Genomic DNA, 23,132 nt, shown 5'->3' with positions numbered 1-23,132 from the left:
GCAGTGTGCTTATGCAAACATTGCCACACTTCCTAAATACTGCTTCAATCCAGTTGTGATCAACTTTTTTGGGAATTAACTCCTATGACAAATTAGAGACAGTATTAAACATGTAAGGATTTCATAACTATCATCTTACTCAGAAGGTCAATACATTTTTAATTTCGAATACTGATTTTTTTTTTTTTAAATGAAGACTGAGAGGGATATAAGAAGGAAGGAAAGGAAGAAAGCAAATGACACTTATCAGGCAATCCAAATGTGCCAGGTCCCTTAGGTTCATCACTTTATCCCACCATCACAAAATGTATAAGTAACCCCCTCTTTTACTTTGGCTCTCTCTCTCTTTTTTAATGGATGAGAACACAGGAGCTCCAAAAGTGCTGAAGGAATTCCCAAAGTCTCAGGGATCGTCAGTGAAGGATTTGGCCCAGCCTGTCCTGCTCCCAAACTCATGTTTTTGTGTTGTTTTTTTTTTTTTTTTGCCACCACATCTCGCTGCCCAAACACTTAGGGAGCTTTGGCTCCACTTCTACTGCCATTTGGAGTTTGATTAAAAACAAAATGCGGACCATGTTATCACAAGTGCTTTCAACACACATTTATTTCAAAACCACAGCACAGTAACTATAACGTCAACATAACCATATTTCCAAACTGAGCAGGAAATCACCATTCTTGTGTGCATTCTCCCAAGAAGTGGGGGCTGACTCAGAGGCTCCGTACTGTGAGTAATGACTAGAACCCCCATTCTGAACTAGGAGTTCTAAACCATTAAACATTTAATTACCACTTTGGCAAAGCAATGCACATTACCATTTCTAAAATGTAACAGCACAGAGATTTTAAATGCATCTTTATTTTTCAGAGTCTTCAGTATTCACAATGTGTAAAATGAAGCAGAGCTTTAAATAAAATGCTATGCCAAAACACAGTTCCTTAAAAAGACCCTATGGAGAGGAAGGAAAAATCGCATATGAATAATATTTATCAGTGCTTACAGTTGACATTAACTATAGTTTGAAAAGAATAAAAATACTCAAAACTTCAACATTCCCTTACAAAAGTATACTTGGCAATAAAATAAAAATCTATAAAACCCCAAATATTACAAAAGTAAAATGCAAAAAAAAACCTTTTTATTAAAATGTAATATATTTACATGGTAAGAATTATTTAAAAAAGCACAGAACACTCAGAAGTTGTGATGAGTGTTGGAGGGGAATTTATCACACATCCTCACGTTTGGACAGTTGCATAGACCCACCAGGTCGAAGAGCCAGGTCAGCAGTTACACACATCCCCTGGCATGAAGGTTCAGTGTGGGCAGATTTTAAGCCTCCTCCCTGCACCTATTTTTGCTGGAGAAGGAAATGGCAACCCACTCCAGTACTCTTGCCTGGAAAATCCCATGCACAGAGGAGCCTGGTAGGCTACAGACCATGGGGTCGCGAAGAGTTGGACACGACTGAGTGACTTCAGTTTCACTTTTCACTTTCATGCACTGAAGAAGGAAATGGCAACCCACTCCAGTGTTCTTACCTGGAGAATCCCAGGGACGGAGGAGCCTGGTGGGCTGCTGTCTCTGGGGTCGCACAGAATTTTTGCACTGGTCTCATGCTAGGAGAACATCTTCCCAGGTGCATGCGGTGTCACATGAGGAGAGGCACCTGCTGGCAGGGAGCCTGTGTGTTAACTAGATCTTAGTGTTGCTATTTAAAAGTCAGATTCTGGGAGGAATCTCGAGATCATCTGGTCTGTCCTTAGTCCTTTGGGATGGTCCCGGCCCCTTCTCTTACTTAGAACCCCAGAGGCAGGGGACCTGCCAAAGCCTGCTGGAGAACTCATTCACGCTGACAGTCAGAACTTCTTTGCTCAACTGCAGCCGTTTCAGCCAAAAACCATCCTCAGGGTGGACCAGATTCCAACAGGCAGAGACTCTGCTCTTCCACAGAATGAAAGGGAGTCAGGGGCTTCCGTGCAGCCTGGGCTGGGAGGAGGGGACAGGGAGGGCAGGGACTGCAATGAGACTCAAGGCCAAGGGGAGGCCCAAGGAAGCCGAGGAACGGGGGAAGGTGAAGCCTCTATGGCACACCAGGACCCCAGTGCGGGCTGTGACGGCCATGGACCATTGCTCCCGCGCCAGCAGCTGCCTCTGCTCTGCGTCTGCAGCCATCCTGCCTCTGCTTGCCTTCCGGCTCTGACAGGCCTGTGTTGCAGAGCCACGAAAGCCAGAGGACTACAAATGGAGTAAGATCAGACCAGACACACTGTGCCTTGAGAACGGAGGGAGAATAAAAAGGGCTTAGGCTTTCAGATAGTGATTTTTGTTGGATGAACTTTCTGGTTTGCTTCCAGGAGTGTGACTGAGAGGGTGGAGGCAGATGGAAAAGTCTGAATGGAGTAGGGCTTGCTGATGTCCTTTACTTGGATCTATGTCCACTTGGACCTCACGTCCTTTACTTGGATCTAAGGCCACTTGGACTACCCAAGATTTCTCTGCATCCAAGAAATGGTTTGAAAAGTAATGACTTGGACAGAGCGCGTGGAATGCAGAAGGGTACTGAAGACATGAGAGGCGGCGGATGTCTAGATTCCTACCGCTTTCTTGGAGAGGAATAGGAACCTTCGCTCTGCCAACCAGGGCTTCCGTGAGGGTGGTTCCAGATGGTGGGCTCCCCCTTCCAGTGTTTCCACCGCCCTGGAGTGTGAAGGAGGGTGAGGTGAGAAGACAGTTCCCACCTCCAGCTCCCCTGCATGTCCTCTGCCCTGACTTGTTCTGCCTGTCTCCCCATCTTTGGACCACCTCTCTCCTGCCTCCATTCTTTAAAAGCAAAAACTTCTAAGTGCCAGGGAGATGTGGTTCTGGAACAGATGACAGGGTAGATTGTGGAATATCCATCCTTGGAGAGCTGAAAGAGCAGCTGGTCAAACACAGTACAGGCGGGATGTGCTTGGAGGCAGGAGGTTGGGTCAGATGACTCTGAGAACAAGCGTTCTCAGAGTTCTGTATTTCAGCATCTGCTTCCACAACTCCCCGCCTCCACACCTCCTCCTCCACCTTCACTCAGCAGACATATTAACAAATGCCTGCAGCCTGGCTTCTATCTCACTAACTCTTTCAGTGGGGTCTCCATGCCTACATGGCCCTGGTTCCCTCTTGCTAGAAGGCTTTTCCCTCTGCCTAATCCCATGTCTGAACACTAGCAGATCTAAATGCTTTTGGAGCTTGGTAGTTTTCCCTAAAGCTCTTCCATTTCTTTTCAAGCCATCAAGACAGATTTCTTTGCCTATCCCTTCAAAAGCTGTCTAGAGGCACTTTTTTACTCTATGACGGTTACACATAACTATATACATTGATTAGGGACAAGTATGTGTTTCTAATGGCCCAAGAAAACAGGATTTAAAACATATCTTTCCAAACAGAGTTAAGATCCCATAGAAAGAAGCTACAAAGCTTCCAACAGCCTTTAGGGGGTATTGCTAGCTTTGAATTACCATTGTTATGAATGAACTCATCAGAATATGAATCTCTGTGAGGACCAGGATGCTGTCCTATTTGTTTCTGTATCCTCAGAGCCTAGACCAGCACTCAGCATGCAGCAGAAGCCTCAAATATACTGGTTGAATTATGAGATCGAGCTTCCCCTAACCCTATCCTCCTTCTATCTTTTTAAAAAAGACGATGTGCCTCTCCCAGCATTTAACAGTGGTTAGGATGAAATCCCTGCCTGGCTTTATTTTAGAATGTTCTATTATGTTCAAATTGTATTATAAAGTACTCAGAAGCAAAGATCACAGTCTGCTATAAGATAAAAGAAGCAATTTTAGAAAAAAAAATTAAATCTTTAAAAAATGAAATAAATTTCAGGACCTAGATAACAAAGAATTTACTGGTAAAGGTATACTGATAAAAGAGTGAATAGGTAAGGGAATCAGTAGCTGGTTCATTAGAGTAACCTTTCCCCCAATTATAAGGAAGGACACTTACAGGCTTCAGAATGCAGCACGGAACAGCATGTGCCTGGGGATCTTTATTAACCTTGAGTAAAAAACACAACAAACGTGAAGGGGTTTCCGCATTCTGAGATAAAAGAGGGTGAAATGTCAGGGCTAAGTATATCGATCAATGTTTTTTTCCCTGGAAAGGACAAGGGTAACTGAATTTCTCTGGGACATGGAACAAGGATTCTGGGGTACAGACTGAAAGGACAGTGGGGTTATGGAGGGGGATGGCTCCACTGGAGACATTTACGTCATGTACTGAAATGATTTCTCAGCAATAACTTATTGATCTGGAAGAGCAGTGCAGCATGAACTAGTGAGTTCAGGGAAGGACTGAGAGGAAAGAGACCATCCCAATGCACACCCTCCATTTTAGCTGGAATCCAGTGGGACCAGACACCTGCCCCAACTCTTCCAGACCCCTTCTCCAAGTCACAGACCTTCCTTGACCTTGTATATGTGAAGGCCAAGGAAGTGATTTTGTTTGGGACTTGTAGATGTAATCTTGTGGATGAGGGCAGAATTTTCCTAATACTTAATTTTCATAAGCCTCCAAAAGATTTATTTCTGGTGAAGAGGGAAGTAAGTTTGGAGATGGAAATACTGGCAGTAAATAAACCTATCTGCAGAACTGAAACTTGCCCTTTGGAGCATCTTTGGGTTTCTGAAAAGGCTTAGAAGGCCAGGACTGCACTGTGATGTCATTCAGTCATGTCCGACTCTGTGTGACCCCATAGACTGTAGCCTACCAGGCTCCTCTGTCCATGGGATTTTCCAGGCAAGAATACTGGAGTGGGTTGCCAGTGTGGCTTACATTTACTCACAGGTGGACGCATCTGAAGGGCCCCTACAGAGCCTCCTGCCCCTAAAGCAGCCCTTCTCTCTCTCATGGGCTAATGTCCCAACTTCTATCATTAGAAACTCTTTATCTTGGGTGTTGAGTTTTTGTTCTCTGTTGAAACTTAAATTCCTTTTAGAAAGGAAATGCCCAAGGTCTTATGAGAACTGTATCTTAGTGTGTTTGTATTTGTTAAGCCTTGTTTTCAGAGGAAGGTAGAGGTGCCAACAATCCTCTCAATTTCCCTGTTGAAACTTAAATTCCTTTTAGAAAGGAAACGCCCAGGGTCTTATGAGAACTGTATCTTGGTGTGTTTGTATTTGTTAAGCCTTGTTTTCAGAGGAAGGTAGAGGTGCCAACAATCCTCTCAATTTCTCTGTTGAAACTTAAATTCCTTTTAGAAAGGAAACGCCCAAGGTCTTATGAGAACTGTATCTTGGTGTGTTTGTATTTGTTAAGCCTTGTTTTCAGAGAAAGGTAGAGGTGCCAACAATCCTCTCAACCTTCTAAAGGAATAGTAACCCACTCGCCAGACATGGAATGATGGGTAGGTTTGGGATTCTTCATGCAAAAGTTGATTCAGTGCTCCCAGATAGATCCAGGTTCTGTCTATGATGGAAATTCCAATGGAACAGAATACCTTCCCCTGAAACCAGTCATGGTTAATGATAGTATGAGGAAAAAAAATTGGGTTCCTGATACTCATAATTATTTGGGAAACTCTGGTTGGTTTCTTTTAATTGCTAGTTCATGAGATTATTTTATTTTTTTAATCTGTCTAAAGTGTCCTGAAAGGTAGAAACATCCCTTGTTTTTCCAATTCTCCTTCACAGGCACACGCATAATTACTCTGTATACAGAATGAATAAAAGGGTGAATGAAGGAAGAGTGGATATGTCTATGGCCTGAGAGTTTCTGTAAGTGCCTGGCACTTATAACATATGACTAATGGGACTTTCCTTAATATAAGCTCCTTGTTTGTCTGAAAAGGTAATGCGTAACTGAAAGGACCAGTGGAAAGGTATTGCACGCCTGTTGTTTTTTGTTTTCTACTTTCTGTTTGGTCTGTGTGTGACCAAACAGGTGCATATCAGAAGCTATAAAACTCTTCAGCAAATAGGGCCATCTACTTGCCCCTTCTATTTTAGAAGTGAGGAAGCCGGGGTCCAGAGGGAACAGGTGATTTTTCCAAAGCCCCAACGTGCTCAGCAGCTGCCCTGGAGAGAGACACTGAGACCCAGGCCTCCAGACCCCCTGGACTTTTGGTTCATCTCCCTGAAAGCTCTTGTACCCTTGTTATGATCTCAGTGAAGCCAGGTTTCCTAACCTGGATGCAGATCAGACCTGACCTACTGAACGTCTGCTCTCACCCTATAAGAGATCTGCCCAGCTCTCCTGACAGAACCTGGCTGTTAGAGATGACATTGTTGCGGAGCAACTTACAATTCTTCAGTGCTACGACTCGAGAAATATCAGTTCAAGGATCAGCTTTAACCATCTGATCTGACAGTTTGATTTCTACAGGTGCAAACTCACTGCTGACTCACAATGAATCAAACCAAACCAAAGGACAGGTTTCTGGTCTGGCCTGATTCTGGTGAGCAAATGCAGTACTCTGACCTGGCTCCTAGGATGCTATCTCAGCAGCAGCTGACAGATTTTCTCTTATCGCATTTGATAAATTTAACAGTCCTTGGATTTCATATATAAAGTCCTTTGGGGAAATAAACAGCACCTATAGCTTATCTTCTAGCAGAGACAATGAATAAGCCACTTCCTCTTGTTGCTCAATGTGTGGTCTGTGTGTTCACATATAGGGACTCATAGAAGGAGGACTACTGTGCACACAGGTGGGTGTATGTCCGTCACTTCCTGATACTTCAATAGAAGGGAACTGAATTCCTGAACTGGAAGAGACCTCAGAGAACACCTCTGTTCACTCTGTCATTTCAGAGGTGTGGGTAAATGAGGAATGAAGGGACTTGGTCAGGGTCAAACAGCTGAAGATACCAGGCCTGGCAGCAAGCTGGGCCCTGGGGCTTCCAGGCCAGGGCTCTTTTTCTGTCCTCTCTAGTCTCTCTAGTTCATGAAGAAATGGGCCAGCTCTCTTCAATAATAGTGACAACTCAGATAATGTGGCTTGCTTCCATGCATAGTCAGAAATAAGTAGGAAGATACAATCAGAGACGGAAAAGCTGGATGGGAAAGAGGGCAGAAAGAAAGTGACCGAACAGAGCTCAGATCTCATCCTGCTACACTCATCGGTTTTACTGGTTGCTTGAAAGTTACAAGAGCTAAGGGAGGTGAGAAGGAAAACAGCATTACCAGAATCTTCATTAGCTATTATGATTATTTTTAATGGGATTGTATAGGTTGTCCTCACAACTTTCTGCTTTTCACAGCATGGCATGCTTCTGCTGAGGTGGGGGCCAAGCAAACTGTCGAGAAAATCTGTTTGGATTTGGGGGTGGGTCATTCATTTTCTTCTCTCATGAGGCATGGACCTGAGTTGGTGGCATTAAAAACTGACTGTATTTCCAACAAGAAAACCAATATTGCACATTGAAATTCACCTTTAACCTTGAGAATATGATAGGGCTTGATGGCACATAACCATGAAGTGTCTCTGTTAACCACTGCTATGTTTGACACAGATTCGTCTTAGAGAAAAATAAGGAGCTCAGAAGCTCCTGCCCGAAGTGTTAATGCCAACATGGCCTCAAGAAATAGTTCCCGAGATGACTTGATTTTAAATCCTAAGTTTTTATGCTTATGTATGAAAATGCATAGAAAATTTTCTAAAAGGACTCAGAGGGATTACTTCTGAAAAGGAGAATGGATTAACCAGCACATGTTTGGAGGTAGACTTCACCTTATATTTCTGTACTGGGTATTTTACAATGGGTATACACTCATGTGTGTTAATTTTCAAAAATTTAAAAAGAAAGAAATTTTACTTAAATTATTTCTGGTTTACACATTGAACACTTATGGAAGGAATGCTGGTCTAGGGGTCAAGTGATCTGCTAAAACTGAGCGGTGTCATGTAACCTAAGAGATTCTCTATTTACTTATTTGTAAAATGGAGTGGTTGGATTACATTATCTCTCTGATTCTACAGTTCTTCCAGGTAAATGGGAAGAAAGCCAATCTGAACTAGAGGAAGTCTAAATTAAATGATAGTTTTGAAAGTATCATTTTCTAACATTAAGGTAAATCAAGTGTCTCCAAGTCATTCTTGCTGTTTTGATCAAGACTACAGAAGCCTTGCTCACAAACTAAAAGAGCTGGTGTATGTGTGTGTGTGTGCACTCAGTTGCGTCCAACTCTGCAACCCCATGGACTGAAGCCCGCTGGGCTCCTTTGTCTGTGGAATTTTCCAGGCAAGAATACTGGAGTGGGTTGCCATTTCCTCCACCAGGGAATCTTCCCAACCCAGGGATTGAACTGTGTCTCTTGCATCTCCTGCATTGACAGGAAGATTCTTTACCTCTAGCACCACCTGTGGGGAGCCCCAAGAGCACTGTACTGTAGGCCTGATCTGGTATTCCTACTGGAGCCTCACAATGCACCAAATATAGCATGTTTAGAGCTAAAATGAACTCTGTTTGTCTCCAAAGCAAATCATTCAATGTCACAGTAATCTAAGTCTATGCCCCAACCAGTAATGCTGAAGAAACTGAAGTTGAACAGTTCTATGAAGACCTACAAGACCTCCTAGAACTAACACCCAAAAAAGATGTCCTCTTCTTTACAGGGGACTGGAATGCAAAAGTAGCAAGTCAAGAGATACCTGGAGTAACAGGCAAATTTGGCCTTGGAGTACAAAACAAAGCAGGTCAAAGGCTAACAGAGTTTTGCCAAGAGAACGCACTGGTCATAGCGAACATCCTCTTCCAACAACACAAGAGAAGATTCTACACATGGACATCACCAGATGGTCAATACCAAAATCAGATTGATTATATTCTTTGCAGCCAAAGATGGAGAAGTTCTATACAGTCAGCAAAAACAAGACCGGGAACTGACTGTGGCTCAGATCATGAACTCCTTATTGCCAAATTCAGACTTAAATTGAAGAAAGTAGGGAAAACCACTAGACCATTCAGGTATGACCTAAACTAAGTCCCTTACAATTATACAGAGGAAGTGACAAATAGATTCAAGGGATTAGAACTGATAGACAGAGTGCCTGAAGAACTATGGACAGAGGTTCGTGACATTGTACAGGAAGCAGGGATCAAGATCATTCCCAAGAAAAAGAAATGCAAAAAGGCAAAATGCTTCTCTGAGGAGGCCTTACAAACAGCTGAGAAAAGAAGAGAAGCAAAAAACAAAGGAGAAAAGGAAAGATATACCCATTTGAATGCAGAGTTCTAAAGAATAGCAAGAAGAGATAAGAAAGCCTTCCTCAGTAATCAATGCAAAGAAATAGAGGAAAACAACAGAATGGGAAAGACTAGTTGATCTCTTCAAGAAAATTAGAGATACCAAAAAAAAAAAAAAAAAAGAAAATTAGAGATACCAAGGGAACATTTCATGCAAAGATGGGCACAATAAAGGACAGAAATGGTATGGACCTAACAGAAGCAGAAGATATTAAGAACATGTGGCAAGAATACACAGAAGAACTATACAAAAAAGATCTTCACGACCCACATAACCATGATAATGTGATCATTCATCTAGAGCCAGACATCCTGGAATGTGAAGTCAAGTGGGCCTTAGGAAGCATCACTACAAACAAAGCTAGTGGAGGTGATGGAATACCAGTTGAGCTATTTCAAATCCTGAAAGATGATGCTATGAAAGTGCTGCACTCAATATGCCAGCAAATCTGGAAAACTCAGCAGTGGCCCCAGGACTGGAAAAGGTCAGTTTTCATTTCAATCCCAAAGAAAGGCAATGCCAGAGAATGCTCAAACTACCGCACAATTGCACTCATCTCACACACTAGGAAAGTAATGCTCAAAATTCTCCAAGCCAGTTTTCAACAGTACGTGAACTGTGAACTTCCAGATATTCAAGCTGGTTTTAGAAAAGGCAGAGGAACCAGAGATCAAATTGCCAACATCCGTTTGACCATTCAAAAAGCAAGATAGTTCCAGAAAAACATCTGCTTCTGCTTTATTGACTATACCAAAGCCTTTGACTATGTGAATCACAACAAACTGTGGAAAATTCCTAGAAATGGGAATATCAGACCACTGTACCTGCCTCCTGAGAAATCTGTATGTAGGTCAGGAAGCAACAGTTAGAACTGGACATGGAACAACAGACTGGTTCCAAATTGGGAAAGGAGTACGTCAAGGCTGTATATTGCCTCCCTACTTATTTAACTTATATGCAGAATACATCATGCAAAATGCCGGGCTGGATGAAGCACAAGCTGGAATCAAGATTGCTGGAAGAAATATCAATAACCTCAGATATACAGATGACACCACCCTTATGGCAGAAAGCAAAGAAGAACTAAAGAGTCTCTTGATGAAAGTGAAAGGGAGAGTGAAAAAGTTGGCTTAAAACTCAACATTCAGAAAACTAAGATCATGGCATCTGGTCCCATCACTTCATGGCAAGTAGATGGGGAAACAGTGGAAACAGTGACAGACTTTTTTTGGGGGGAGCTCCAAAATTGCTACAGATGGTGACTGCAGCCATGAAATTAAGACGCTTGCTCCTTGGAAGAAAAGCTATGACCAACCTAGACAGCATACTAAAAAGCAGAGACATTACTTTGCCAACAAATGTCCGTCTAGTTAAAGCTTTGGTTTTTTTAGTAGTCACGTATGGATGTGAGAGTTGGACTATAAAGAAAGCTGAGTGCCAAAGAATTGATGCTTTTGAACTGTGGTGTTGGAGAAGACTTTTGAGGTCCCTTGGACTGCAAGGAGATCCAATCAGTCAATTCTAAAGGAAATCAGTCCTGAATATTCATTGGAAGGACTGATACTGAAGCTGAAACTCCAATACTTTGGCCACCTGATGCAAAGAACTGACTCATTTGAAAAGACCCTGATGCCGGGAAAGATTGAAGGTGGGAGGAGAAGGGAATGACAGAGGATGAGATGGTTGGATGGCATCACTGACTTGATGGACATGAGTTTGAGCACGGTCTGGGAGTTGGTGATGGACAGCAAAGCCTGGTGTGCTGTAGTCCATGGGGCTGCAGAGTTGGACACAACTGAGAGATTGAACTGAACTGATAGCTAAAATGGATTGATGTGTTTTTATCATTTCTCCAAGTTTGCTGAAATGAATTCTATGTTTTGTCTCATTTTTTGGCTGTTTTTAAAAAAATTAATTCTCCCTTGTTGCATGAATGGAACAGCTAGGGTACTGTGGTTTCATGCTCTCTTTCTGAGTGTTGGCTGAGATGGCAAGCTACTGTCTGAAGTGTACCAGGTTAAAAGGTACAAGAGAAAGACTATACACACGAGGCAAAATAGTCCACGTTCTAAAAGTACAGCAAATAATAACTAGGGAAACTTGTGAGAGATCTTTGTAATTCCCTTCCCACTGCAGGGGAATATTCTAATTTATAAGATCTGGCTGTGAGAAGAACTATTAGGTTTTTCTGTATTTGCCTGTGTTCTGCTCATGCTATCATACTGTTCAGGAGAGGGCACCCTGGGTATCTGGCTTTACTACTAGCCAGGAAAGAGACTGAGTTTTTAGCTCCAGGTCTTAGGGAGGGGTTCAGGGTAAAGAAGCCTGTGCTAGGAAGTCAGCTCAAGGAAGCAGAGACCATGATGGAGATGAGAGCAGATTCGTGCAAGAGTTCAGAAAACAGGTACAGGGCAGTAAGGACAAGTAAAGAGGAGCCTCAGGAAAACTTTTAGGTGAAACAAGGGGTTGATGTTTCAGTCCTGACCAAAAGCAAACTAAAACTGTTTATAAAAGAAGGGTGGTTTAGGGGAGAGATTTAGGGCCATGGCAGAGGATGAGCTGGTTAGATAGTATCACTGACTCAATGAACATGAATTTCAGCAAACTCTGGGAAATAGTGGAGGACAGAGGAGCCTGGCATGCTACGGTCCATGGGGTCGCAAAGAGTCAAGACATGACTTGGCAACTGAACAACATTCCCTGTACTCTGCCCACAGCCTCTATCATTCCCATCCCCTAGCCAGAGGTGACACTCTCAAGGGTCTCTTAAGGGTTTTGGTATTAGTCCCTGGAGGCCATCCCCTAAGTCTGAGGTTCCAACTGAACTGGGAGGTGACCTGGAAGGACATGAGTATTCAGAGTGGCCAAGATGTCTGCTAACTGAGCAGAAACTCACCACTATCAAGCACAATGGATGCTATTAAAAATGCACCTAGAACTCTCCCTGTTAAGTTTTGTTATGATATGGTCCAACACTCTCCCACCTCAGTATTGTTTATATTTCCCAACAGACTAGCAAACTGTTCATAATATGGAAATAAGCTTTTATATATTCTTTTCTGTATGATTATAATCCTACAAAGTAGAATTCTATTTTTCCTACATTTAGAAATAAATCTGATGGAATATCCTCATAGTTTTCTATATGTTTCTTTTTTAATAGGACACTTTCTTCATATCATAGCTTTTGCATTTGTATAGTAACAGTATTTCCTGTATTTACTTTTTCAGGGACAAATGTGAAATTAATGTGATTTTTAACATTAACTTAAAGCAAATCTACTATGAATTTGCATTTGATCTTGTTTAAAATGAAGCTTACACTTAAGCAAACAGCAAGATGAATGCCAAGATTTTAATAAAAATAGTAAAAAAAAAAAAAAAAAGAATTAGAAGATGAGATGGGAATTCAATCTCCTCAATTTAAAATCCCTTAGCTTGAATCCCTCATTAGAAAGGCTTCATAAAGACAAGCTGTAAGCATTCTCAATAATTAAACATGAATGTATGATCTATGTTAAAACATGGCCCTGAGGCTATATATGCTTAAATATACAAAATGGTGCTTGACTCCCTCTTGTTAGCTCATTAGCTCTGTCCTCCAGTGAAATGCATTTGTGTATCTAATTGCTCTATATCTCCACTATGCACCATATTTAAAAAGTGCTTCTTCCCATAATCTGTGAAGTATTCTCTGATAAGCTACAGGGAACTTACAGTATATTGTAACATGTCCTTACCAATTTAATACTGCTACTGACTTTTTGTTTATGAGGACTGAATTATTCATCAGAAACTTTTCAGATCCTGTCACTCACTGCAAGCTAAGACTTTAGAGATGTTAGAACATCAACAGGATAGCGAGAAAGAAGAAAAGACAGATTTTACTTAGAATCAAGCAATCACCTCATTTTAAGGGCATTTTACTCTTAAGCCCCATTGTTTCTGAACATGAATGTGTATTCATGAACATCCCAAACAGTATACAAATTAAGCTCCAATTCTGTGAAGCAGAGAAAAACACTACTTTGGGAGTCAGAAGATGAGGGTTATAGTTAGTTTTACTTTTGTCATTAACTAGAATTGTGACTTTTGGCAAGGCCCTTTATCTCTCTGGGACTGTTTCTATAAACTACAAAATGAGCGCTTGGATTAATAGAGGGTTAAGATTTTTTTAAATTATAAAATTAATTAGGACTCTTTAATGTTTGTTTATAAAGTGCAGAGATAACAGCTGGTCTTTTGATGCATGTGAGAAATACAAAAAGTAAAAAAAATTTTTTTGGAAATACACAGGTTAGAAAATAATGTGTAATCCTCCCCCTACCCCTACAGCCTTTTGGTGCTCTTTCTATCAGGTTTGGTATGTGAATTTTGATCACTTAAAAAAAACTGCTGCAGTTTGTGATTAGAACAATTATCTGCTGGAGGGGTTAAGCAGAAGTAAATGAGACAGACACATCTCATCTCATTTCACATATGCTAAAAACAGTGGTTGATGCCCAATACAACAAGAGAATCTAAAATCACCACCCATTTGGGATGTCTTTGAACTAATCAGTCATTTAGGCAACACTTTTTAACGTTATTTTTCACTTTGTGTTAAAAATAGAATTAACCATAATTAAAATGCTCTGCATGAGAAGTCTTATAGCTAAATTTTATATAGGAACTCCCTCAAACACAACAGTTTTCACTAAAACCAAATGCATCATAATTCTTCCCTTGCCTTTCTAGCCTCATTCTAAACAGGAGGGGGTGGTGGTTATTTTAGCACCTGGGTCATGGACTGGGTCTTGACTGGCTTTCAGTTATACTGAAGAATTCTGCTTTCTTTTCCTTTTATTTTTAAGAAGAATGACCAAGTTAAAGGGAACTAAGCCTAGCTTTCATGGGTTTTCTTCTCCTCTTCAGCAAGTTCCTTAGTTCCGGCTGCTGAGTTATTAGCAGGGAGGTTATAAAGGGGGATGGTCTAAAGGTGACTGAAGACAGATGTTAAATTTGAGGATTTTTTACTTCCCAGGTTGAACAATTTAGGATATTAGAAGGCCGGCGGCAATAGTTTCTTCCTCTAGGATGGAAGTGAGTTAACGCATAGCCTTCAACTTATCAAGGGGAAACGGAGGAAGTATATGGGACATGTGTGATGGTGTGTGCACATGTGTGCAGATGAGTGAATCAAATGCTGACCAGGTCCCCTTAACCTTACTTTAGCACCCCGGCTAATGGAAGGAGCTGGCTTACACTCTGCCTGTCCAGGAGAAGACAAATAAAATAGATACTTAGCTGACAAAAACTGTACTCACATCCTCAAAAAATAATAAATATATACATACATATATAGTTGACAATGAAGATACGATTTTAAGTGAGGAAAAAGAAGAAGGAATTGGAGGAAGCTGAAACAATGAAGGTAAAATATTATTTTGGACTTTTTGAGAGAGCATTTGATTTTCTTGAAAGAGGAGAATTATGTAAATCTGAAGAGTGGTAATACCATAACCCCACCAGAGCATATTACTTTATGTCATAGTGAAATACATGTCTAAGAACTATCCAATGGGTGTTAATTTTGAAAAAGCTGTCATTTACAGAAAGAAGGCAGGAACTGGCAAAACACTGCCCTCTCCAATATACTGACTCCATATAGAACTGAATATTTTATACCCTGAATGGAGATACAAGGAAGGAATTCAGAAATCACTCCACAGATTTGAAAGTTTCAAGGCTATAAATTGTTATTTTCAAATAAGGGTTATTTAATAAAATGCAACCCTGGTCAATAACAGCTGGTGCTGGATTTCCCATCCCATGCCACAACACATATATCTGCCCAAAGACACAGGATGTAATGTGGGATTTGTCATTTCACTTTTCACAAAGTGCTAAATCAGAACGTAATTACATTTTTTCATACAGCATTTAATGCAACTATATTAAACATTTAGTCACCTTTAATATAAACATTTAAGAGCCTAGTAGATGAAACTGTATTTCACAGAAACAAGGATAAGTTAAGATCGAGACACAAAGTATGCGCTCTGAACTCGCTAGAAAGCACTTGACCACCATAATTAACGTGGCTGAAGCTTTCCAATCTAATTACAAATCAGGAGTCATATAAGAAATTGCTTTATTAGAAAAAAATGTAGTGTACATGTGGCTAATTTCTATCATTGATACACCTCTTGGCTATTTTATAATTAAAATCTGATATACGGTTTAAACTTCTTTAGAAGTTAGTGGCATTTCTTCCTATTCTGATATGTGGCTTAGGGAAGGAGCTATCTTCATGTGATAGGCACCCTTTACTCCTTTTCAAAATTACAATGAACCAATCAGTAGCTTAGCACTGGCACAAAACACAGAGAAAATTACCTAGGTAGTGCTTTTTGGGTAAGACTTCACACTTCTAAACCGACTCTGGCACAGGTATGTCACTGATACAGTTTTAAATCCACTATTATCACTCAAGTTCCACATTATTATTACCTAGTAGTAATTAAATTAATGTGATCGCCTGTAACCTAAAAAAACCTCTGAATGAAGTTTCTCTCTTCTCCTTTTGTTTTTTTTTTTTTCTCCTGTGCAATTCCAAGCAAATGTGCAGTAGGCAGTGTTGATTTCAAGTCTCCTTTTAAACTCCTTCAAGTCTGTGCTATTAAACTGAGACAACCACATCAAGATACAGTCTGTCATAGGATTCCCTGAAGCACAGAATGAGAAGGAGACTGAGCAAACACGACCCGGGAAGGCACCAGTTGAACCAAGACAACTCTGTAAGACAAAAACATGCACTTGTAAGCATTCATGTGTCACCAGCAGAATGCCACTTGTATGCTGGCTGCTTTTTGCATTCAAAAGCACTTAAAATAAGCACTTATAATAAATGTGCCCTGGGATGCCTGAAACCCAACTTTCAATAAACAGTGACAAATTTGGAGTCTAAGTGATGCACGTAATATGTTACAGGGCTTTCCTGTGGATATTTTTAATCAGTATGGTTTATGACTTTTCATGTTTAATCCACCTTGCCTTCAGTTGCAAGACAAAACAAAATCTTACTTCAAGAAAAAAAAATCAATAACCTTTAAATGTTAGTTTGTTAATTATGTATAAGGTGCCCTCTATCACCATCACTCTTATCCTTGCTTTGAAATATCTGATGGATTAGACAGACAAACAAAATCACCTGAACCTTAAGATAAAACTTTTATATTTTGGGGGAACAACATACCTAACTCTCAGCAAAAAATCATATTAGTAATCACAGTAAACATATTTTATATATATACATATATTAAGTAAAACATTATAAAATGAATCCTAATTCGACCCTGCGAGATACTACTGAGGATGCTTTGGCTTCTTTCTAGTCTTTTTTTCCTACCAACAGAATGGCTATGTATGATGCCAGTTACCAGAAAACTGATAGGAATCATCTAAACAGGCAATTCAAATAATGATGTTTTTGATTTAATGGAATTGAGAATGTGCTTCTTCAAAAATGCTCATTCATGAATTCACAACTCTCCGACAGGCCAATCTTGGGTGTCTTGTTACCAAAACACACGTGCTGCCCAGTCCACTGTGCTGTTTCTGGCTGCTTCCTCTGGCTCCAGGGGCCCTGGAGCCATGTATCTGTTTAGCTTCCTTCTATCCTGACCCATCTGTCAGTCAGTTCTGAGGTTTTGGTGTAGAAGTGAGCAGTTTCTTGGCCCAAAGAATCTGGTGGTGGTGGTGGTGGAGGGTGGGTGGGGTGGTTAACTTCTCTAGTTTAATATCCATTCAGCAATTTCAATTTTTTAGAAAAGCCAAAAATGAAGGAAATATGTTTCCTAGTACATTTTTTCCTTTGGGCACTACTATACATTTTATATTTTCCCTCTCTGTTTCTACAGAATGCTAATACTGCCTTAATCTTCAAAAATCATCCAAAAGATTTCTATGCTGCTGCTTTACATTAATCCATAATTCATATGGCCAAAAGAGCAATTTATGCTCAGGAATGGAAATCAGAAAACCAACCGGTAAGAAAAGGTGCTGTAACACTGTTCACAAAAGGAGCCTCCCTAACCTCTCCATTTCTACATTTTAAAAGTCAGACATGCTATTCTACAGCACGCAACAAAGATGTGTATTTCAATGGTATTTTTTTACACAAAGCTGGTTTCTGTTCTTTACTTGGATTGACTATAATCTAAATACTCAGAAAGGCTGTGATCTTTGGGATCTTGTCTTTATTCTAATATTCCCTGAAATGGCACACCCAGCATTTTCTGCTTTTATATTAACCAGATAGCCTCTGGATTTCTGACAATAATTTTAACAGGCAAAAAGCAGCAGTGAAAAAATAAGAGGAAAAAGCAGCAAAATAGAGACAACAGCATAGCGTTTATATGAAAAGTGAGCGTTTCTAACTTTAAGGTCAAATTTAAAATTTGCTTAAAGCAGTAGCTCAGGAAGTACAGCACTTGACAAGAAATCTACATCAAGGACATTTTCTAAACCTTAGAGACTGTATTTCATGGGAGCTAGAGTAACACACAAGTAACAACGATCAACTTGTCCTAGCTCTCCTTAAACCTAGAAATTGGTCAAATATTGCCAAAGCAGACCTTTATTTCATCAGCATTGTAAAACGATTCCTTCTACCGAGGTTTAATATGAAATTCCTAAAAATAACTCGAAACTACTCTTCAGTGTCATGGTTTGTTGGTTGATGTTCACTGCTGTGCACACCTCTCACTGAAAAGCCAAGTCCACTCTACAGTGAGTTCATCTGGCTTACCCAACTACCAGTGTTCCAAGAAATTATTGTTTAGAGAGAAGAAGGTCAGGGAGGAAAAATTCTGCCTTTTCCATTGAAAACTATTCACATACACCACAGCTAAAGTGGCTCTGATGTGCAGGAAATGGTTTTGCTTAAAAGTTCGACTTGACTTGGCAGGAGTGACGTGAACTGTGGTTCTCTGAAGTCCAGGGTCATATGACATGATTAAACCAACAGAGTCCTTATCCATCGAAACTGTCTTTGTATCTTTTAAAGTGAGCACGGTTTTCCAACCTTCCTTCCCTTTGCCTTTCACTAGAGAGCATATAAATCCCTACTCCAAGGCTCGTGATTTGCTTCTACATTTCTGCTGGTTCTTGACCATCTCCTGTGCTGCAGCCTGAGGACCCTGTCAATTTACAAATTTACACAGTGAGACATGTGCTATGTTTCAGGGCTCTGCACCAAATGCTGAGGCTCTGTTGGGACTGAACTAATTAGGATGAACCATTCTACTTTTCACCTCATCTTTCCCTGCAGTGATGCCACACTTTCAGTTTCTACCACCTTCAACTTATTTGTCTGATTCCAAATAACTGGGAATAACACACTTTCCAAAACCAGCCTTCTACTTACTTTGTTGATTTAGCCAAAATTATGATGATTTAACAAAACTGTCTCCACTGTATCTCAAGCGAACCAGCTGACACCATGATTTCACAATTTAATACTCCCTTCACTCCACATTAATTACCCAATAGCTTTGACCATCACATTGCGTTATTTTTATTCTTAGATATAAAATTACTTCTCACTAGTATACACCTGTTGAACCTGTTCTCCTGGTAACCACCAGACAATACTCCCTCCTCAGCACACGACGCAGCCTCAAATTGATGGTCGGCTACTTCAAAATGAAAGACTGAGTTAAAAACCTTTAATGCTTTTAGCCAAAACTTGTTGCAGAGCTTCTAGAACAACAACAAAACCCAGACAATACAAACTACAGAACAAGCTACAAACTATAAAAATAGAACATTAGAATACACTTTAGAGCATATAAAGAATATAACAGCATTCTCAAATGGATTTTGTATGTGAAGTCATTAGGATAAAACATCACTGTGCTATCTGAAATAAGTCATTGAGATTTGTAAAGCAAATATTATAGAAAGCAACTCAGTTTTGCAAATATGATTATATTAAGGAGCAAGTAACTTTTTTTGAAAGTGACCCTGAAAAACCCAAGTCAGACAAACTCTAAGAAATGTTTGACAGGGTCCCAGGTTCCCAAAGCAGAATCAACACAGGACAAGGGAGACTCTGACCTAGGGCTCCACGTAAGTCAAGTGGCCTTGGTATAGAAGCCTGTGTGACATTCATCATCCATGATGGCAATGGCCATAATCTGCAGGCGAATCAATACCAGAGCCTGTCTTGCCAGGCAAAGCACTCTAATGTGGTCATTTTGGGTTAGTCTGTATGGCTCTGAAAAGCCACATCTGATGTAGTCATCTACCAGATAGCACATGATGGGGAAACAAAAACTCTGGTCAGGAAGTTCAGTACTGCCTTGAGAACTGATCTAAAAAAACCACCGATCTTTATGATGATTAAAAATCAGACCCTCCAATCATGTAACTAATAGCTGAATTCTGACATATAAATAACTTCTGGGTGAGTTTTTCAAATTTAAAATGACTAAATTATGACATTCAAGCACTGGTTCTAATGGAAGGGAATTTATCATATATAAAAGTTTAGGAAATAATTTTACATAATTTTTTTTCAGATTTGTCATTTCTGTATCATCACACCGAGGCTATAAGGCATGTTATATATGGGACTTCTGGGGTGGGGATCAACTAATCATAAGGGAAAGAATCTCAACAGAGTTTTCATATTTCTAATAACTTTTTAGCCTTAGAAAGTTGTGGGGTATGGGTTTGTGTGTATTCCTTACACACATTGAAAAATAAGCATATAAAAAACATTTTTAAAAAAATAGAAGCCTAGATGTTTAAATTCCTATCATCACCAGAAGGAAAAAAAAAATTATCCAGAAGGAAAAAAAAAATTTAGTGAGTGCCAGTCATGCCCTGGTCAAAGCTCTTTCACACTGATTTTCTCATTAACTCTAAAATGTCAAAACATACTGAGATTTTTTTTGTCCTGAAAATCATCCTGTTTGATTAACTTTTATTTAAAGTTTTATTTTTCACAGTAGTCATGGAGTTTAGGCAGAAACCTTTAACATCTATCTATACAGATATGCCTAAGAACATGTGATCAGAAACCAACCCAAAAGAGGGAAGCTTTTTTCCCCCAGCTAAATAAACACTTGATCATATCATGAGATAGGAATTAACAGAAATGGTGCTATTTCTAACACTGCCCGTGCCAAAGAAACATAAATGTCTGCTTGTATCTGGTCACCAAGAACCTGCAAAAGGAGGAGTGAGCACTGACTGACATACAGATGCCCGTCTCCGTTGAACAAATCGGAAGCTGCCCCATGCAGGAACCAGGAGAGTGGCGGAGATTCTCTGCTGGCTGAGCGCAATGGCAGGAATGCACTGGCCTCCTCCACAGTCAGACAGCGCAGGAGTGGTTCCTGCCTTAAACTGACCAATGAATACATGACTGCTATATTCTATAGGCCACATGCAGGAGGTCTATTAAGGGTAACATGATCTGGCATCTACTCTTGATGTTTTTAAACGCTGGGAAGACAGCAATTTCCATTCCATAGTTGAAACCATGCATGCTCAGCCAGGCTGCAAGGATCGCTCAGCCCACCTGTGTCTGTGAGCTGGAAAACCATTTCTACGGGCAACAGCCATCTCTGTCAACAGCGACACTACCGAAGTGGGTTACAGCTGACAATGTAATAACTGTTAGATGATTCCATTTAGAAAACTAACTGGAGGCAAAGACTTTACCCTGACACCTGGTGATGGCATTTCTTCTAATGGAAACACACGTTTCCAGGACAGTGAAGAGTGGTCTGACTTTATTAATATCACTCTCTTTCGAAAATATTACTGTCTTTCACAGGGCAAACCAAACGGATATCAGGTTTAGCAAAGATGAAAACTTCTTTTCCTGAATTACTGATCGACAGAAATGATCTAGTTTATTGTTAATTTTATTAAGAAAATAATATAGCATTTGGATGCTCTTCGCTGTGAGGTGAAAGTGCTCTGCCAAAAGCTGTCCAAAGCTCAGGGAGATTCTGTTTCATCAGCTTTTATAGTTTCAAAAACTTATTTTTGAGTCAAGGATGTTATTGTTGCTATTATTTCAATTACAAGACTGTAAGGATTCCTGAAAACAATTAGGTTTCTTGAAGTGTCACATTTCAGAGCATTTCTTATATTTGAGTCCTATGAATTAGATTCTTACATGTACAAATTACCCATATTTACTGGTATCTGATAAGTAGTTAAGAAAATAGCAACCAGAAAAAAAAAGGTGGTAATATTCATTTGTTTAAGATGAAATAAAATGGGACAGAAACCTAGTAAAAATTAATAAAATATTTATAACTCACAGGTACAAAATAAAAAATAAGAAGTATAGAAGTATAAAATAAGTATAAATCTTTATTTTTCACATGCCAAAAAGAAGCCTAAATAATTGGGCCCCGATTTTCTAAACCAGTGAGACAAAATCTGGACTGCAGAAAAGACAGTATCAGAGGAAGCCAAGCAACTTCAAAGCAGAGTCACTACAAAGCTGCCGACCCCAGCACCGTGGGGTTTGCCTTCAACAATGCCCAGTGAGCTTTGCAGCTGTCCCTGCAGCAGTTCCTCCCACCCCCCAAAAGCTATTTCACTCTCTCCTTAGGCCCTTTCTCCACTGTCTTCCTACAAGCTCATCATAGATGAACTGGCTTCTAAGCAGAAAAGTTGGTGACATCAAGAAGGAACTCTCCCTGAGCAATGTGCCTGGCAGAGATGTCTGCTTCTAAGGCATGTACACTGGCTTCTCTCCACCTCCTTTGGTCCAAGGTGAACTCCTCCACGTGGGCTGAGGACCCTAATCCTTTCTTTTGTGAGGACCTCCCTCTTCTTCAAAGGCATACCCCTGGATTCTAACTTTAACCTTCTTTGCACACTATACCTGCACTGACAAATTCGGCAGCCACATGTAGCAATTCAATGTAAATTTAAATTAATCAAAATGAAACAAAATGAAAAACCCAGGTTGGTAGCTGCATTAGCTTCGTGGGGTTAGTGACTACTGTGTTGACAGCAGACAAAGAGCATCTCTGTAATCATAAAATGTTCACTGGACAAGCTGTCCTATACACTGGATCTGCTCTTTGAGTGGCCTCTCATTATCCATAAAGCTTTAAACTACATATATATCCCTGACCTTAATTTTGACCTTATATTAAGACAGTAGAGTCAAAGTATTTTTTTTTAAAGCAAGATATCAGTGGTTCTCAATGAGAAACAGCATGTTAGAATTACCTGGAGGGTTAGGTAGAAATGCTGGGCCCCTGTCCAAGTTAATTAAATCAGAAACTCCAGGTGTGTGCGAGGGGTTCGGGTACATTACATTAAGCTAGGATGCATTTCAAGAAAAGCAACTGAAGATATTTTCTTTCATTGGAACGTGAAAGCTCAAATAACGTGACTTGCCTTAGAACTCGTCACATAATTCTCTATACACCAGCACCACAGACCTTTCTACTAATGGACACATTTAGATAGTCAATGAAAAGTCAAATTTCTTACCTGTGTGATAAAATGTGAGAAAAAACAAAAGTACTCCCATGAACATATTACTTAAAAAAGTGACAACTCCACAAGTAATTCCTTCTGGAACTGGGTAGACAGTTTCCACAAAAAGCTCAAAAAATATAGGTATACTGCTATTCAGGAACACTCCCAGGAGAATACAGGAGGCGTACAATGTCACTAAAATAAAAACACAAACATTTCAGTTTCACAGGAGTGGCAGTGAGTCATATCAGATGGATTTTCTGGTGTCTCTTTCCTGAATATTAACTCTGGAATTTTACCTCTTCTCAGAGGCAGCTGATGAAGTTGGACAAAGCTTCACACATCTGTCAGCTCTTTGCTCAGGTTTTGGGGAGTATATAGGAAAAGGTTTTAT

General features: G+C 40.2%; 1 protein-coding gene across 1 annotated transcript in view; it reads right to left on the bottom strand.

Annotated features, from left to right (window-relative positions):
- Positions 1-14,944: 14,944 nt before the first annotated feature.
- SLC49A4 (solute carrier family 49 member 4) overlaps positions 14,945-23,132 on the bottom strand; it is an 84,647-nt gene continuing 76,459 nt past the window's right edge. Inside the window, exons 8-9 of the mRNA XM_043473143.1 lie at positions 22,751-22,933; positions 14,945-16,009 (exon numbers count right to left, since the gene is read on the bottom strand). Of these exons, the coding sequence (XP_043329078.1) occupies positions 15,894-16,009; positions 22,751-22,933 (299 nt within the window). The 3' untranslated portion in view covers positions 14,945-15,893. The remainder of the gene's footprint in view (positions 16,010-22,750; positions 22,934-23,132) is intronic.

This window comes from Cervus canadensis, chromosome 7 (assembly GCF_019320065.1).
Source record: "Cervus canadensis isolate Bull #8, Minnesota chromosome 7, ASM1932006v1, whole genome shotgun sequence".
NCBI lineage: Eukaryota > Metazoa > Chordata > Mammalia > Artiodactyla > Cervidae > Cervus > Cervus canadensis.
This window is presented reverse-complemented; position numbering and strand designations above follow the sequence as displayed.